General features: G+C 44.7%; 2 protein-coding genes across 2 annotated transcripts; one reads left to right on the top strand and one right to left on the bottom strand.

Moving 5' to 3' along the window:
- The first annotated feature begins 1,248 nt into the window (after positions 1-1,248).
- Positions 1,249-1,581, top strand: LOC136507394 (uncharacterized mitochondrial protein AtMg00810-like). The gene has a single exon (XM_066502131.1). It carries the CDS (start codon positions 1,249-1,251, stop codon positions 1,579-1,581), a length of 333 nt encoding a protein of 110 aa, XP_066358228.1.
- Positions 1,582-3,115: 1,534 nt separating this feature from the next.
- On the bottom strand, positions 3,116-6,985 carry LOC136507393 (cysteine-rich receptor-like protein kinase 10). Its single transcript, XM_066502130.1, has 7 exons — positions 6,788-6,985; positions 4,378-5,149; positions 4,128-4,295; positions 3,972-4,045; positions 3,678-3,800; positions 3,481-3,594; positions 3,116-3,373 (listed from the first exon to the last, which is right to left on the bottom strand). Exons 1-7 carry the CDS (start codon positions 6,983-6,985, stop codon positions 3,116-3,118), a joined length of 1,707 nt encoding a protein of 568 aa, XP_066358227.1.
- Positions 6,986-19,867: the final 12,882 nt, after the last annotated feature.

Here is a 19,867-nt window from a genome sequence, read left to right as displayed (position 1 = left end):
AGCAAGGCCTATCGGCTTTATGATCCCAAGAGAAGAAAGGTGGTGATCTCTAGGGATGTGGTGTTTGATGAGAAGATAGCCTAGGACTGGGATAGTCTGGGCATGGGGGAAGGTGGCGGCTTCACCAGCACCTTCGTTGTTGAGCTCATGGTCATCCACGGTGGTGGAGATGCTGGAGAGGAGCTGTCGACCACTCTAGCAACAGAGCCGAGCACTCCTGGGGCAGTGCCGAGCACTCTAGGAGGAGTGCCGAGCACTACAAAGGTGGTGCCAAGCACTTCAGCAACAGTGTAGAGCGCTCCAGTAGTAGAGTCGACCACTCCAAGAGTGGTGCCGACCGCTCCAGCAGTGGATCCGACCACTCCGGCAGTGGTGCTGAGCGGTCCAGCAATGATGCCAACCACTCTGGCAGAACAGCAAAGCCAGGGACCACCGATCGAGTTCACCTCCCCTCCGAGCAACATCAACAAGTTCGTGGATGCCTTCCATGATGGCGAGGAGGTCCTGTTCCATAGGTTGGACAACATCGTCGGCAATGCAGGGGCCATAGGCCTGGCGAGTCGGCTGCTCGATGATCTAGAGCTACTCCATGTTAGTGCCGAGGAGCTACCGATGTTCGCAGTGGCTAAACGCGACCCCAATTAGCGACGGGCGATGTTGGAAGAGATGAAGGCCATCGAGGACAATGGCACATGGGAGCTGGTAGATCCACCGGTGGGTTGCAGGCCAATCGGCTTGAAGTGGGTCTACAAGGTGAAGCAGGATGAGCGTGGCGCCATTGTCAAGTACAAGGCTCGGCTCATCAACCGCTGCTTCGCGTAGCGTGAGGGCATTGACTTCGAGGAAGTCTTTGCTCTGGTGGCGCGAATGGAGTCCGTTCACTTACTGTTGGAAATGGCAGCAGCGAAGGATTGGCGTGTCCACCACCTCGACGTCAAGTCTGTGTTCCTCAACGGCGAGCTCGCGGAGACGGTCTTCGTCAAGCATGCTCTGGGCTTCGCCGTCAAGGGCACTGAGCACATGGTGCTCAAGCTGTGCAAGGTGCTCTACGGGCTGTAGCAGGCCCCTCGGGCGTGGAATGCCAAGCTCGACGCCACCTTGGGCGAGCTTGGGTTCACTCGCTACACTACAGACCACGCGCTCTACACGTGGTGATGGGGGAAGGAGGAGCTCATTGTCGGTGTGTATGTGGATGACTTAATCGTCACCGAAGCACAAGCAGAGGACATCGATGGTTTCAAGCGTGAGATGGCGGCTCATTTCAAGATGAGCGATCTCGACGCGCTCTCCTACTACCTCGGCATCAAGGTGAGGCAGGAAAAGCAGAGCGTCTCCCTAGGTCAGCATGCCTACGCAAAAAAGCTGCTGGAGCGTGGCGTCATGGCGGAATGCAAACCGTGCGCGACTCCGATGGAGGAGCGACTGAAGCTGAGCAAGCACAGAACTACTGCGAAGGTGGACACAACGCGCTACCGGATTATCGTCAGCGGGCTGCGCTACCTCACTCATACCCGACCGAACATTGCATTCGCGGTTGGGTACGTCAGCCGTTTCATGGAATACCTGCGCGAAGATCACTAGTTGGCAGTGAAAAGGTTGATGCGCTACGTCAAGGGGATGCTCGATCAAGCGATCATCTTCCCCAAGAGTGGCGGCAAGGGAGGGTTGCGGCTCACGGTGTTTAGTGAGGCACCCCCCAAGGCAAAGGAAGGTGAGCTGGAGCTCACTGTTTTCAGCGATAAGGACATGGCGTGCGACATTGATGGGCGATGGAGCACCTCCGGCGTGCTCGTCTTCTTTGGAGCGGCCCCCATTGCTTGGCAGTCACTGAAGCAAAAGATCGTGGCGCTATCGACATGTGAGGCGAAGTACGTCATAGCGGCCATGGCGGCGTGCCACGCTATCTGGCTACGTCGGCTGCTGGGCGAGCTAACTGGCAAGGAAGCTCACCTGCCAGCTCTGATGGTGGACAACCAGCCCGCCATCGCCCTCGCCAAGAACCCTGTCCTCCACGACCGGAGCAAGCACATCGACATCAAGTTCCACTTCATCCGGGACTGCATCGATGGAGGGCAGATCGTCATCGAGTTTGTCAAGACCGGTAGATAGCTCGCTGATATCCTCACCAAGTCACTCGGACGCATGCGGTTCAGGGAGCTGAGGAAGATGATTGGCATGGATGAGGTCAAGGTATCGGGCTAGCAGCAGGATTAGGGGGAAGAATTATTAGACATAATCTGCTGCTCCTAATTCTCTCCTTGGTTGGAGACTGGTCGGCTCGGCCGACCACTCCCTATTGGGAGTTGGGGATTGATTGGCTCTGCCGACCAGTTCCTGTAGCTGTAGCAGTATTGCAATAGGCCACCTTTAGTATATTAGTTGGTAGCTATTACATCAGTCATGCCTTGGTAGTGAGCTGATGTAAGCTTTGTACTGCTAGGAGTAGTTGGTATACTCTGTACCTTAGGAGTAGGTAGTTGGTGTACCCTCTACCTTAGGAGTAGTTAGTTGGTGTACTCTTATACTCAGGAGTAGGTACTTGGCCAACAACTATGTATCTGGTAGAGGTACAGCTAGAGTTATATATATTCTATCCAAAGGGCAATGGAATACTCAGTTCAGTTGCCACAAACCAAAGGGCAGAGCTTCGGCCAACGCTGATGCTTGTGCCGAGTGTGTGTGCGCTGTTCTCAATCTCTTCTTCTACCTCTAGCCATAGTGAGAGAGTGTTTGTGCTGGTAAGCTAGTTGCTTACCTGTGCAGGGCAGCCAGGGATCAACAGCACGAACTCAGAAAATATGAAGTTGCATATATAGAAAAGCAGGAACGCATGGTACTTAGGCACTGATTGTCTCTGATTCAGCATCTTTAGATTAGACTTCTGCACCAACTTGAGGATTTCAAGTATCATGAAAAAGAACTAATCATGTATGAACCACGATCTGTGTTAGGTTCATCTCGTCTTAGATTAGATCGATCTGATCTGATCTAATCTAGTACAAAACAACTTCTGTGCTCTTTTGCAATACTACTGTACTACATACTGCAGATCTTCTATGTTACGTATATATGAAAGTCATGTATGCCACCTGTCTGAGCTGACAATCGATGTCATTCAAGAAACCTCTGCCCTCTTTTGCCTCCTCATCTCTTCTAGCTGTGATGCCTCGTTCAGCATGTCCACAGCGTCACTCTGCATGTTCATCTTGGATAATGCAACTGACTGCATGTAGAATGCTGTCGGCCAATCAGGGTAGATGGTTTGTGCTAGCATTGCATCACGGAGGGCAGCCTCAGGTTCGTCACACATAAGGTAGCACAAGCTTCGCCTGGTGAATACAGTCGGTGACACCACTGTCCCCGCATCGACAAACTATGAAACAAACACAGGGAAACAAGAATCAGTTACATAGCTACATGGAACAAAACAAATTAAATTATCCCGGTCTCTACAGCTATAGTAACATTTGAGTGATATACCTGACTGTAACAATTGATGGCGATCCTAAATCTTTTGCATTCGAAGGCAGAGTCTCCACGTTTCCTTGCACCCAACACATCCCTCGCCTGCTGTGTCCATCCTTCAAAAGATAGCTGCAGAATGGAGAACAATGTCAATTTCACAATCCTACAAAGACAGCAGAAAGATTGGAAATGCATGCACTCATTTATTTTACCTCAGTGCTCCCTTCATCATCTCTATAATGTCTTGTAACTAGGATTTGATGGATGGCACTTAGATCCATTTTGGAACAGGCATCTCCCATGGGTTCTTCCACTGGCTCAGAGGACTCCGGTACCTGTTCCAGTATTTTTCAAGGGAAACAGCAGGAATCATCAGGAACAAGGAAACTGAATGCAAGTTCAAATCATTATTCACTTTGTTTTGGTATTCACTCAGTCTATATATTAATTATAGATAGTTTAGGTATTTTCCTTAATATATGCGGTTTGTATGTATACAAGGTTACCTTGCTAGATCCTTCTCCAGTCTCCAGGCACTTCTTTTCTAAAGATGTGGTCTCCACGCATTCGAGCCTTTCGCCTAATTCAGGACCAATTAGCTTATATATATAATCATAGGTAATCGAACAGAGCAGAACAATCTTGTTTCTTACAGAACTCACCTGCAGGTGTCGTCGTCGAGCTATGTCTCTGTAGTCTCTTGTTCCTCCACCATTGCACTGACAATACTATAGCTGAAACAATCAGTATAGCAAGCACCACAGAACCTACTGCAGACAGTATAACAAAGTTTCGTTTCCACTGATGTTCAGAACTAGATCCATGCTTTCCTGCAATGGATTGCCATGAAGTTAGTCATCAAATGGAAACCGTTATGAAAGATTTTTTTAGCCTGTTCCATAGCTAGCTTACCATCTGCTGGCGTAGGAGTCATCCCAGTGACGAACGGATACAGCTCCCACCGGAACTGGCACCACAACCCAGAGCTTTCCCCTCCTACTGACGTCGGAAGAAAAATATTTTTACTGATCAAATTGTCCAGGCAAACTCTACAGTCGCTCCTTGTCACACTTGGTATGCATTGTGCAAAGGCATACAAAGTGGACCCATTTGCGCCAATAATCTGTTGCTGGGCCATAGCAAAGTGGGACGCTGACTTCGCTGTCTCCGCTGACACTGCCCACACTAGCCCAGCAACAATCTTTCCGAGGACCTCACTCTCAACTGGAGCTCTAGATGTGTTGTACCTCAAGAAAGAAACGTTGTTGAAATTCAGATCTACAAATTCCCTATCTGAGATCCATAGGCTACACCTATCATAGACTATAGCCGCAACCTTCCTAAAGCGGCACCGCGCTCCTAAACCCTGAAACGCCTGAAGGATGCAGATCTTGCAAACTGCAGGAGAAGTGTCCTCCCGACACTGCCCCGCTGCGTATACCTGTTCTGGCTCGGAAGCGGAACTGATAGCAAGGAAGTAAAAAGGTGCTGCGGAAACTTGTGCAGGCAGCTTGTCTGCTATGTTGTTTAGGCTCTTCTCATAGTGACCATTCTTTCCAAAGGTCTCATTCCCGCAGTAGAACTCCCAGTCGCTAACCGACTCCACTGGCAGAAGAGACCAAAGGAGAAAGCTTCCAACCAGAAGTGTCCGAAAGGACGTCCACTTCATTGGTGAGGAAATCACCTGAATTTGATTTGAAGGACAGGGAAAAAAACATTAGAAATGGTTAATATATAGTAGACATGAGTAAATTGAGCCTAGCCTGACCCACGGGCCTGACCCCGAGCCCACTAGGTTTTGGCTCACCCACAAGCCTTAGTGGACAGGGCCCGGACATAAATCCCGTTGCCCCTCTTGGTCCAAGCCCAGCCCAAATATTTATGTTACCTGTTTTACACTATAAAATGGGCGGACGAACCCTAGGCCTGGGACCGGGCCGAAAAAATAGACCCGGGCATTAGTGTTTGTGACAGACTTTCAAGTGTTAATTAAAATATGGATATTATTGTTTAATAAACCCCAGATTTGAAACAGTATAATCTAGGCTTTTTGGTAAACAAATTAAAAAAATAGATTTATCTTTGCAAAAAATAACAGATTTATGTTTATAGAAACACAAAGTGCGCGTCGTGCAGAAACTGCAACTGCAACACATCAGTAGGCCTCTCTTGCCAGTTGCTACGCCTAGAATTTTGTTAGATTTTTCAAAAGCTTTCAGAAACATTTCCATGTTGAATGACCTAAAATTTCACCCAGACGATCAGTGTGTGGTCCATTATGTTTCAGTTTTTTCCCATCTTTAGTTCTTCTATGCTTCAAACTATTATTACTTATGACTATATATGATGATGATGACTACGCGAGGGGGTACATTTTTGGTTCGCACAATCGCACAGTGCACATTGTACGTACGAGCTCAACATGGTATTGTACGTTGACACCTGGACTATTCCTCCTGCAGTGTGAGGGGGTAATAGCAGGCCACCAGCCACTCAGGCAGAGGCAGTGCATGAATATGCAAGGCAAGGGATGGGACGTGAAGGAAGGCAGCAGCAGGAGAGATCTAAAAAGAGAGGATAGGAGCAGAAGGCCACTATTACTGATGACCAGCTAGCGCTGTACCCATAAATAGCAATTTAGACATCACCATATATACATATATATTCTTGAAGCCTTTTGATTTCTGGCCTCTCCTTTTTCTCACCGTGTGTTTCGTGTCAGCAAGAGAACTGGTAATGTGCAGTCGTGCATTATATATATAAACTGAATAAGAAACCGTTCCGATTCATTCAGGACCGTCTTATACACACATTATTTAATCAGTGCAGCAAAATCCAGCTTAATTTGGTGGCCTTATCATCTTGTTGCCAAAAAATATATGCACTTATTTGCGTTTTGGTCATGCATGGTAATTCCTGTGTTAGTGCTAGTTTTTTATAAGGACTAGTTGTAACAAGTGTGCACTAATGACGAAGCAAGTTCAGATGGATGTATGCTTACGTGCTTTACATGTATACACACATGCATTTTCCCGTTGTTTATCTACCACACTTACGTGCTTTACATGTATACAGACATGCATGTTCTGTCTCAGCATAGATAGAGGCAACGATAATATAACTAACAGTGGCATAATCAAAGTCAAATTTATATGAGGGGAACCTGCTGTGTTTGTCAGGCAGGTTTTAGGTTTAACAGTGGCGAGTCGATCACTTAAGCATGAAATATTAACGTTGACACAGCACGCATGCTAGCTGAAAGAATCAAGCATTCACACCAGAGGCTACTGTGGCTACCAATATGCAAGAAAGGCGGTCGCACCTGCTGTTGGCGTACTCGTTCGTACAGGCTCCCAAGGCTGGAGAAGACGACGATGAGCGCCACCACGGCGTAGCAGAGGACAGCGCAGAGCTCATCATACGCCTTCTTGAGGAGCCCGTTGCGGCGCATGCAGAAGGTGACCTGCTGCCGGCTCGTGTTGTCCTCGATCCTCGTGATCTCAATCCTTCCCCTCCCCATGCTGGCGATCTCAGCTGAAAGCAGCCAGCAAGTTTAGTTTTCTCATGAGAGCAAGAGAATTCAAGTTATATATATTATCTGAAATCTGAAGCAGATCAAGGGAAAAGGAACACTACGCCAAACAATTTCATGGGGTGTAAAGTGAAAAGGAACACGGATCGATTCAAGAATTCATCCGCCCGAGGCGACAGAAATGACAGAAGAGAATACACGCAAAGATGACAAATTTTCCATGATTTGACAGATGGACAAACTCTGAAGATATATACGAAAAAGCGGATGTCACGAACTCACGACTGGACAGATCGAGGCCTGGCAGACTCAATCAGTCTCGGCCGGAAAAGAGCACAGATGCTGGGCAAGACGATCATGTAAACGAAACCAGCCACAAGAACACAAGATCTACAAGTTCGTTCGTTCGGTAGATGGGGGAAAAGAAGCAAAAACACACGAAACAACAACAAACAGCAATGAGATGGACAATAATAAGGAGCTGCTTCTTTTTCTTTGAAGAGAAAGCTCATCTTCTTCCAGCTTCTTGAACTGGAAGAACTCGTGGATCGCTCAGAAGAAGATAAAGGATCAGATGCGAAAAGAAGCAACAAAATCTAGCAAACAAACTTTAGACAATTCTAGGTAGGCAAGAATATAATCAGGGCAAGTTGAATTATCACAAAGCAAGAAGCAGCCGGGAGCTGGATATATGTGTGCCGCAACTGCATATATAGCGTCTTGCCTTTTTCTTTTCCTCCCCCATGTATAAAAGATCAAAGATTTAGTAGTCATCGAGCTGCTGCCTGCTACTAGCTTAGTAACCTTTGCAAAAGCAAAAAGTTGAAACCTTGCAAAGCTTAGTAACGCAGGGAAAGACAGCCCAGAAGATACGTACTATACATACATATAGAAAGCAGAAAAACGGAAATCAAGTGTAAACAAAGAAGCATCATCCAAGCAGTCAGCAGAAGCCGGCATGGTTTATTAATTATTACCTTGCAAGAACTCGAAGCACAGAAAACGGGAGTTCTTTCCTCAAACGAGATCGATCTCGATCAGCTAGCTGAAACTACATACCGGATCACAAGATGTATCACAGAACTGATGCAGAAAAAATATACGGCTGAAATTTTTAGCATGTAAAGAGATAACCTAGATGGAAAAGCGATACTACTCTACCTTGTTCCTCTGTACGTAGCAGTTTCTTGGACTTGCAATGAAGCTAGGAAAGGGAGCTCTACTCCTACTTTGGTTCCTCCGATACCTGATACCTCCCTGCTGCGTACAGCGCGAGGGGGTTTAATAGCCGGCGGGACAGGCAATGCGCGCAAGGGAAAGAAAGGGTAGGGGAGTGGGATGGGATCGGAAGCAAGGCTGCAGCAGGAGAGAAAAAGAGGAGAGGAGCGAGAGCGAGATGGCACAGCAGGGACAAAAGGCCACTACAACTGATGAGCAGAACCTGCTATCTTGCTTAACCATATATAGCCATTTAGACATCTTTAATATATATTCTTAAAGCCTTTTGGTTTATGGCCTCTCCTTTTGCTCTCCGTGTGTTTTGTGTCTCCAAAAACTGGTAATGTGCAGTTCATATAAACTGAATATAAGAAACCCGTTCCGTTCCGGACGTTTTATTTATTTACGTGCAGCAAAATCCAGCTTAATTTGTGTACCATTTTCAACTTGCCAAAATCTGCGGACTGGTCATGCCATGCACGGTGATTCCAGTGTTAGTATTGCTAGCCTTGATAAGGACTCTCTCGTAACAAATGTGCATGTGAAGCAAGTTTAGATGGATGTATGCTTGTTATTCCCGTTGTTATCACATGTATACTACGCGCTGTTACATATATAAACGTGCAATATGTGTTCTCAGCATAGATACAGGCAACAACAATTATAACTAGCTAACTAACAGCGCGGAAACTTACTAGCAAGTAGCAACTGCACGTACTGACGTGATGCTATTGCCTGTGCCTGTGAGGCCGGGTTACGTTGCCGGGTTTGGCAAAACACGAAAAAGGCTCGGGTTTCCCGAATCGCAGAGAGGAGGCGTGCTCGACTCCGGGACTGCTAGTGCAATCCTTCAGTGCCTAGCTTCTGCTAGATTAGATCCCCCACGAAAAAGGCTCGGGTTTCCCGAATCGCAGAGAGGAGGCGTGCTCGACGCCGGGACTGTTAGTGCAATCCTTCAGTGCCTAGCTTCTGCTAGATTAGATCCCCCTGTTCATTCATCGGTATCCGGCGTTACGTTGGAGCTAGCTGGCTCTGGTGAGTAGTGGTACGAACGAAACGACTGGACGGCGTTGCGCTTGCCCAGAATTGAAACTGCTGCTCCGCTCGATCCGTCCATATATCTTGCCCTAATTAAGCAGCCCGACTGGGAGAAAAAACCCTCTTTCCCGAAGCGGGAAGAGGTGGCATGGCATATGGCATTAGATTATATTGCCTGTATGCCACCGGTACCCACCATGCACCTCCTCTATCTATGTTCGGCATGCAATGATTCTTTTGGATCGATTGAATCGAATCCATTCTTACTTGCTTCTGCTAACCCTACAATATTAAACCATGCATGAAGAGTTAAATTTATTGGTTTCGATCTTTTTTTATTTAAGACAAAACACTGTAACGGCTGATTGTGTGAGAGAGAAATACTGTAGCGGCTGAAAGATGCACTGTAGCATGTGAGGAGAAGCAGCCGGAGCAGCCGGCTGGTCTGAAATTTTCAGACCAGCCGAACGCGCCCTAAATCATGAAGATTTTTTTGGTTTCGATCCTTTTTTTATATATATCTTACCTTACCTCTATCCTACGCTACCGGAAACAGTACAATTGCCGAGTGCATTCCATCGGGCACTCGGCAAATATCCTATTTACCGAGTATTTTTAATTAAACACTCGGCAAACATATAGCGCTCGGCAAAACCCAACTTTGCCGAGTGTCTAATAAAAAATACTCGGCAAACTACATAGAAACACTCGGCAAACACGGACACTCGGCAAAGTACAGGCACGTGCGCTGGGCGTGCGGCGGCCGTGTGACGGCCGTTGGGTGCGCCACCCTGCCGTTAGAACTTTGCCGAGTGCCTCTAACGGACACTCGGCAAAGACAAGGTTTGCCGAGTATTTTTTATTGACACTCGGTAAAATAATCTTGTTGCCAAGTGTTTTTTATTGGCACTCGGTAAAATGATAATTTTTTCCTCTCCTGCCCTCCAAACTTTTTCTACTGTCCACATACAATATGTGGTACTGCATGTTAAAATTTGATATATTTCTGGATCTGTTTGCTATATTTAATTAATTTATTACATTTAGAGAAATTTTTTGGTTAAAGTCAAATTTGAATTACACGTGATTCAAATACTCGAATAAATTGAGTGGAGAAATCATATTCATGTTATTGAGTCCATTTTGGGTCCATACCTGGGAAATAAAAAAAATCGAACATTTTGTTCAGGAAACGCGATCACGAACGTGTGGCCGAATAGTTTTTAAATTCTAAAAAAAGAAAACGATGTCTGAAAATGACGAGATTTGTCAAGATCTCCTGATATCATACGTGGAGACTGTGGAAAAAATGAGAAGGTTATGCACAATTTTTCACGTACGACGCTTACAAACCGAAGCATCTCCGAAGAAGAATCAGGTAGTTGAGAAGGATCTGGTAAGATTTGGAGTCAATGTGACGGTCGAATTAGGGTTTGACTTTAAAACTTTTTGTATAGGCAATAGATAACATAGATTGGTCCATGTCAAATTTTAGGAATGTTTCGTATCCGTTTGATAATTTTAATTTATTAACTACAATTTTAGAATTTTAATTGATATATATTGAATTTGAGCTATAACCGCATAAAATAATGGAATAATATTCGTAGAAAAATCAAATATGCATTGTTAAGTGAATTTGACAAGGTACTTTCAATGTCCATCATAACAAAATTTAGCAGAACACGCTATGAAGAAGGAGGACGGTGCAGCATGAAATAAAAAAAATTACCGAGTGTTCTCTACCTGACACTCAGCAAAAAGAATAGTTGTCGAGTGTCGTACAGGGGACACTCGCAACTTTGTTGATCCGGTCCCACTGCACAGTACCGGACGGTTTGAAAATAAAAAAAAAACAATGTGAGTGCCGCCGATCTTATGTTACCACCGGCCGCACCCCCCTGACGCACACACGTGCCCGCCCACACTCACGCACTCACACACGCCGCCGCCGCCGCCGCCCTGAAACCCCGCTGGCCCGTACCCCCGCCGGCCTCCCCAGGACCCCACCGCCGCCCAGCAGAGCTCCGCGACGCCATTGCCGAGCTCCGTTCGCCGTCATCGTTCTCCGCGGTTTGTCCATCTCTTGCTCAATATTCGCCTCTACTGGATTCTCCTCGTCCCGGAGATTCACACCCTGCCTTTATTTCCAAAAGATCATGGCGTGTTAGGAGAAATCGCGAGCCCGCCGGAACACTTCATCGTCACCGTCCGCCTCATCTCGGCTGCCTCCCCCTCCGCTCTGAACCAAGCACCGAGGAGAGCCTGCCTGAGTTCGGTGAGCTTCACCCTGTTTTGCGCCTCCTGTCTCCGTCTGTCGTAGTCCCTAGCTCGATCCCAAGCAGCGCCGTACATGGCCATGGCGCTGCCATGCACCTCTGCTCCGGCGACCAAGGAACAGAGAAGCAGACCAGCCCCGTGCGTGCTTTCTTTTATCTTGTTAGCTTGTTGATCTCATCATGACGGAAATGTGCAAACTTTATCGGGCAGAACATTAGGTTCCCTGAATCTGAATGACTACATTTGTAATCTGTTTATTCAGAGTTTCAGACTCTTGTCAGTGAATGGTTGTCTGAAACTTGCATGTTGTTGTATGCATTCACGAATAGTGCAAGAAGGAATGATGGAAATGTGCAAATGTGACATTAAACATTGTTCCTATGCTAGTATAGGAATCATATTCCACAGCATGAGACATGAATTAAACATTGCGTCTATGCTAATTTAGGCATCAATTTGTTAAGCGTGATAGAAACACTGAGGAAAGCAAAGAAGATAGCATCACTTTAACTAGCACTCCTTTTAAAAGTAGTAAATAAAAAAAAACTTTAACTAGCAGTCTATGAGTAGCATGATTTTGTATTTTTGAAAAATTCACTAGCACGACCTAGGAATGGAACCACCAGACACATCAGTAGCTTAGTGTTCTATACGTACTCCTGTAGTCATGTCAGAGTATTGGGTATGGGATTTGGGAGCGATGCTAAAAAATGGGAAGACCGTTTTTTTATAGAAACAAAATTGTTTCAAAATCCAGAGAACAATTAAGCAAAAAAATTAACCCACAGCCGCAAGACCGCAAGCCTGCAACTACCACTGAAAGCAAAAAATTGCAGTGCAACAATGGATGCCTGTGTCTCTGTGATTTGTTGGATCTGTAAAAGCTCAAATGGAAATAATGTTTGCATCATCCCATGCTGCCTAGGAGATAAGGCACAAGAACCATGCTAGCTAGCTCTTGCAATCTCCATATGTCGAAATTGTTAAAACTAGACACACACATACAAGCAACATCACTTCCGCAAACAGTGATGTTGTACTATTAACTTGAGCATATTTCCATGTCAATGATTGTCATTCTTTTAATGATCTCACTATACACTTACTGACCTGATGCATTTGGCTCTCTAATATTTTCAACTTCAGGTTTTTTGCCGCCGCTCCCTGCCCCGCCCTGCCGCCTGGTTCCGCCTTGCCCTCCCGCCGCCCCACAACTTGCCGTCGTTTTGCAAGGTATAAGATGTGTATGTGGTTGTCGGCCATCGTACCATTTATTGCCGAGTGTATGTGGTTGTCGGCCATCGTGCCGTTTTATTTATTGCAGGTTTTGGAAACCTCCCCATGCAGGGGAGGTGCTGCTAAAATTTAGATTTGACACTATTATGTTCCTTTTATTGCAGGAGAGGCTATTACAACGTCCTTGACTCGTCACTTTACAGGACAGCAAGGTGAGGCATAAAAGACCCTTCTTTCCGTATCATGTTCGTATATCACGTAACCTAGCTAGGCGTCTCCCGTTCGAAAGAGATACGGTTGGAAATATGCAGATCTTTGCATATCTATAACCGTATCTGTTTCGAATTGTCCACGTTTTTTGGACAACCCGAGGATGTGTAGATGCGGTTAGTTTCCATGCTCTACTCCGATCCGTGATAGAGTTTCGGCAGCATCTCCCTGTTATTCTCCGGATACACAATCTCCCTTCCAGGACGAGTATTTGGAGAACAGCAGGGAGCTGCTGCCGAAATTCTGTCTCGGATAGGACTTGAGCATGGAAACTAACCCATCTATACAGCCTCGGGTGGGATTAGGACCTATCTTCACCTATTAGATAGTATAGGAACGTGTAGATGCAACGTGATTTTATATATTAGTCGCTGATATGCTAGAGGATGGATGACCGTGAGTGGATATACACGGGCCGCTCTAGTCAGACTTCGTTGATCGAAGAATGGATTGACAAGACCGATGCTTTCTTGGAACAGGCACTAGTACAGAAAGTGGTTGTACTCCCGGTTGGGAAATTCCTTCGGTCCCGGTTTCCCAACCGGGAGCACAAATGAGGGACTCAAGGGCCCCTCCTTTAGTCCCGGTTGCTCGCCCGGGACTAAAGGTCCACTAGTCCCGGTTGATAATACCAACCGGGGATAAAGAGGCCTCCTGTCCTGGCCACGTGGGCCGGCCCTTTAGTCCCGGTTAGTATTACCAACCGGGACTAAAGATTTTCTTTCTTTTTTCTTTTTTTTGTTTCTATTTTCAATTGATGATTCGTTTTGGTTTTCGAATACGCATTCTATGCTGCTAATAATATACGTATTCTACACATTTATAATGTTCGAACATTTTGTACAAACTAAAGTATGAAACTAAGATATATATTGCATGCATATACATATATTGTACGTTATTTTATGTACATAAAATATATATATATAAATATATATATATATATATATATATATATATATATACATATATTACAAATAAAGCTTGCATTGTATATTCTACCATATTTTTGGGATAACAAATTCACTCCATCTGGTTTGGCTTCCACGTTTCGTTGATGTCATTGTAGAACTCGCCGATGGGGTTTAGGACCTGGTCATTAAGAAATCCTGCTATGGTCTCTTGAATTGCTTTCAGTTGGTCACGTCGTATGACTTTTTCCTTCAACCATAGAGTCTTCAATAAAAGTTAAAGGAAAAGTATTAATATATATATGTGTTGGTCACGTGATTACTTATATATATGAGCAATAAAAGAAATTGTGAATATATGAATATATTTATATAACGTACTTTGAGGATCTCTTCTGGAGTTCTTTTTTAGTACGCCATGATGAACTCGCAAACATAGTATCTGCAGTAGTTGTTCCCATGTTCTTGCCTCAGAACCCACTTTTACGAGAAAAAAGATCCGGTGAATTAAAAGCATGCATGGTGTTAATTGAAATATATATATATATATATATATATATATATATATATATATATATATATATAAATGTAGCTAGTACTTACTTTGTGTGGGATTACATCCTGTGGCGCTTCGCAATGTTTTATGTGGTGTTCCTCAATGAAACTTTTCCAAACACTGCGCCCAATAAAATAAAAAATTAATTTGGCCTTTAATAATTGTTGCAGTTAAGAGATCAGGATATATATAGTTGCTAGAGAGACCAAATTACCCTTGGATAATATCTATCATGTCTTGATACTCTGTTTGCGCTTTTCTTAATGAGTCTAAGATGCTCAAACGACTATTGTCCATATCGATGACCATCAATATCCAGTGATTGCTGCATATGTTTTATACACAAATATGATCGATATTAACTAGAGTCAACATATATATATATATATGGGAGATAGCTTAGCTAGTAAGCAAATAATTGAAAAATTGTCCATATGATCGACATTAATTATTTAACACTCACTTGAAGTTGTAGGGGAAGAGTATGTCCTTGTTTTGTTGTTTCACTAAGAACCTCATAAGATTTTTCTCGAGTTCAGCTTTCCATTGAGGCGGGGGATTAGGGTGTTTGAATACGACATTTGGATCAACGAAACCAACATCATTATCCTTTCCCTTTCTGAGTTCTGTCATCTCATATTTGCATATATAAAAATATAGTGTGAGAATATATAATTTATATATATACATGTAGCTTTATATATATACACTTTAATAGTAGAAAATAATCACACTTACAGACAATAGCAGCTAATGAGACTTTTGTCGAGAGAGTCCAGGTGGCATAGTTGATGTAATTCTAAAAACTCGACATATATAATGTCATCGCCATGGAAGTAATGTTGGTTTCTAACTCTGATAGAAACAAAGGTCTCTCCCCATTCACACGCCGCCATGTACCACTTGTTTAGCAGGTACATTTGCATATCCAGTTCACCTAAGGCCTCAGGGTTGTATAGACTCTTTCCATGTTCAAATTTCTTCCAAGGATCCACTTTCGGAGCAGATGGTCCTTCAGCGAGAACTTGGGCAAGGTCCAAACCAGTATCCTCGTAAAATCAAACCAGTTCCTCATAATCGACGTCCAGTAAGTCTAAGTTTGAACCATATTCATTACGAATGACATGAGGGGGACTGATTGTTGCAATTGTTGTCCGAGTTGTGCAACACCTTTCCATGCTCTAGTCTTTTTCTGCGCCACCTCAGATGACTTGGTGAGAGATCTTTTGTAGTCCGATTTTGACAGGGTCTTTTGAGATTCCCTCTTTTTCTGGTCCACCTTCTTTCTTAGAAGATCTGGAGGTAGGTAGAAGTATGGTTTCTCCAGGTTCTCCCTCGCTTCTCGTTGCTTTCTTACTTTTTTGAAGAAACTTTTTACATCTTTTTGTACTGCAAGATTTAATTCCTTTTCACTTTTCTCGTAAGACAGTTTTTAGGGAATAACTGGATTAGAGGAGGCTTTCTTCTTTGCCGGCTGGTGGGCCAACGGCTTCGTTTGTGGGGCAGACCTCTTAGGAGATGGCTGCTTCTTGGTCATAAAGGGAGGCGGGGCAGCCGTTGGAGACCTCCTTGGAGGAGTTGGAGACCTCCTTGGAGGTGGCAGCGGTGGAGACCTCCTTGGAGGGGTTGGAGACCTCCTTGGAGGTGGCGGCGGTGGCGGCATTGCATAATCATTGCCCGGAGCACTATAATGATCTGGAGATTGAATAATTGGACTTAGGTTGGTGGAGGCCCTGCTATGTGAGTACAAAAAAAATTAGGTAAGAAACTATTATTATTAATCATGCATGTCAATAGAAAATTAGTGAAAAAATTGTTTCATTCACTTTTGTCCGCACCTATTGTCTGGCAGTTGAGGAAGCGGCGGTGGACTAGAGACCCTAGGAATAATGATGTAGCGCTTGCGCCATAGTATGAATGTCTTCTCTGCTTCTTCTAGAGTCTTCTCCCCATCACCTCCTGGAATGTCAAGAGCCCGATCACTAAAACCTTTGTTAACTCTATCCACTGAGACGCTAACATATCTAGGTGGTATTATTACCCCATGGATTCTTGGTGTCTTGGTAGGATCTGGAGGAGAAAAAACACTGAGAGCCACCATGATTGTGGCATTCTCTTTTGGAATATGTAGCTCACATGATGTAAATGGTGCAGTGATGTCATCCATGGGGAAACGTAGCATTGTGTCATCTTGATTTGGCAACTCTGTGGAAGTGCAACTGCTTTTCAACTGATCAGGGGGCTAATATTAATGTTGATTCCTGGATCTGATGCCTGCCTTTGTGCACTCATTGCTATTTGCACTTGCTTTATGATTTCGTCCTGCATTCTAGCTTGCATGCCTTTTTCGCGCTCCTGTGTTTGAAGCAATGCCTCCCGTGACTCACGAATATATTCCTCCAACCTGCTGATCCCGTTGCTTCCTAATCCTTCCTTCTCTGCCGGCTTCTGTAGGTATCTCTATCGTTAGGGAAACCATGCTTCCAAGAAATGTTCCGTCCTCAACCTCTCGTTCGGCCACTGTGTTCAGTAGTCCCGATGGCATACGTCAGTTCATCCTTCTCTCTATTGGGCCTGAACGCACCAATAGCTTTAGCATGTAGAGCATAAGAAAATCTTTGTGTTGCTCTTTGGAGTTTTGGGCCATGAACTAGCTTCTCGGTCTCTAGGTCCAGTCTTCCCCCATGCGCGAAAAACCAATTCTTCACGCGTTTGGGCCAATTGATTGATTCTGGTGTGATACCCTTGGCAACAATGTTCGCTTCCATTTTTTCCCACTTGGGAATGGCGGTCGCGTAGCCACCAGATCCCATGCCATGGTGGTATACCTTCTGTCGGGTATTCTCTTAGTTCCTTCTCACCCGTTCCTCACCCTCTTCCAATGTCTTGTACTGAATAAAATCATTCTAGTAGGGCCTCAACTTCGCGAGCGGACCCCTAGTATTGAAATTGGGAGTTAGGTTCTTCTTGATGTATTTCATGTATAGGGATTTCTTCCAAGTCTAGAATTGTGTGGCCATCTTCTTCATAGCCCACTTTCGAACTAGCTCCTTCAATTCATCATTGTTGATATCATCATAATCATCCGCTTGCAACGTGAAATGTTGAAGGATATCATCCCAAATTAAATTCTTATCAAGATTAGAGACAAAACTAACATGAGGCTCATTGATCTTTTGCTTCCATTCACGGGCACTGATCGGAACTCTGTCCCTTACAAGGTACCCACAGTGTTGCACGAATTTCCTTGCATGTGGACCAAGTGGTTTGCCTGTCTCGATATTGAATTCTGATATTATGTAGCGCCCCTCCAATGGCTTTTTCGGGCCTCGAATATTTTTGCTTTTTGTCGTTGTGGTCGTCGATCTAGAGGGCTACGTATAAAAGAAGAATAAATAAATATCATGTGTACACATAATAGATGATAGATATTCAAATATATATATATATAATATTCAAATATATATATATAAATATATATACCTCGCCAGTATTTTCTTGCACAATATTTTCTTGGTTATCTTCAAGAGCCAGGTATTGACTCCCGTCATCTACATCCTGCTGGTCACCATTGGCAAATTGAGTGCCGGTGTTGATAATATTCATCATTTCTTCATCCATGTTGTCTCTCAGGGCAGCCATCTAGCTTTTACTCCACTAGATATATCTATAAAAAATAAAAAACTATATCTATAAAATGGACTCCTGTAGGACGTGCCACCTCGAGGATAGTAACATTTGTAGATGACATTTGTAGGTCTGAAGTTATCAAATATCCATCAAATTCTAGCTCAAAAACATGTTTAAATAAATAACCATCCGTACTAGTTGACCTTGCTTACGTGATCATCTCGGCGAGCATTTCTCCACCGGACGGCACCGTACTTGGCCACGGAAGAGCTCTGATTCTACGAGGAAGGGAACACGGTCTTCCACGACCATTGCTGCTCTCCCTTGTAGAATCAAAGCTCCTCCTTGACGTCCGTTACCGCTCGGCAGAGAACATGCTAGCCGAGATGAACACGGTCCGCAAGTTCAACTAGTACAGATTCTCTACAATTTTCTAACTATTTTCTAAGTTTTTCATTTCATGGAAAAATTAATTCTAAAAAATAAAAGGCACGATTTCTAAGTATTTCATTTCATGGAAAAAAATAATTCTAAGTGACTTGCTCGACATCGGCGAGCTCGTGGGCGTTTCATGGAAAAATTAATTCTAAGTGACATTCTCGACAAAATTGAGAAAAAACACACGCTCTCATGACCTCACACATCTTCTAAGATCACGTAAGCCGCCGCTTGTCGATCCGATCCGATGGAGTTTCACCAGCGCTGAGCGTCATTTAGGTTGCCGAGGATAGTAACATTTGTAGATGACATTTGTAGGTCTGATGTTATCAAATATCCATCAAATTCTAGCTCAAAAACATGTTTAAATAAATAACCATCTGTACTAGTTGACCTTGCTTATGTGATCATCTCGGCGAGCATTTCCCCACCGGACGGCATCGTACTTGGCCACGGAAGAGCTCCAATTCTACGAGGAAGGGAACACGGTCTTCCACAACCGTTGCCGCTCTCCCTCGTAGAATCAAACCTCCACCTTGACGTCCGTTACCGCTCAGCAGAGAACATGCTAGCCGAGATGAACAAGGTCCGCAAGTTCAACTAGTACGGATTTTCTACAATTTTCTAACTATTTTCTAAGTTTTTCATTTCATGGAAAAATTAATTCTAAAAAATAAAAGGCATGATTTCTAAGTATTTCATTTCATGGAAAAAATAATTCTAAGTGACCTGCTCGACATTGGTGAGCTCGCGGGCGTTTCATGGAAAAATTAATTCTAAGTGACCTGCTCGACAAAATTGAGAAAAAACACACGCTCTCATGACCTCACACATCTTCTAAGATCACGTAAGCCGTCGCTTTGTCGATCCGATCCGACGGGGTTTCACCAGCGCTGAGCGTCATTTAGGTTGTCTTGTTTGACGGTTCATTCATGATCGATTCATGCTACTGACAGGCACATACAAGAGATCAAATGAGCCCTAGCTAGTCGTCGTCTTCCAAACACAGACCCAATTGATGTCAAGCGGCAAGAAATCGAAACAAGCAAAACACAGACCCAATTGATGGCTCCGGGGCTCCTCCTCCGCTGCGGCATCGCTCGGGCCATGGACGCTTAGTGCGGGGAAGGCTCAGGCACGCTCCGGTGAGGCAGCACGCGCGGGGAAGGCTCGGGCGCGCTCCGGTGAGGCAGCACAGGGATGGCTCCGGGACTCCTCGTCCTAGAAGGTGCGGCAGCACGGGGAAGGCTCAGGCGCGCCCCGGTGAGGACCAGCAAGGTGGGCCGGGGACAA

The sequence above is a fragment of the Miscanthus floridulus genome, chromosome 15, assembly GCF_019320115.1.
Source record: "Miscanthus floridulus cultivar M001 chromosome 15, ASM1932011v1, whole genome shotgun sequence".
Classification (NCBI taxonomy): domain Eukaryota; kingdom Viridiplantae; phylum Streptophyta; class Magnoliopsida; order Poales; family Poaceae; genus Miscanthus; species Miscanthus floridulus.
Note: the sequence above shows the minus strand (reverse complement) of the source record. Positions and strands in the feature narration are given on the sequence as shown.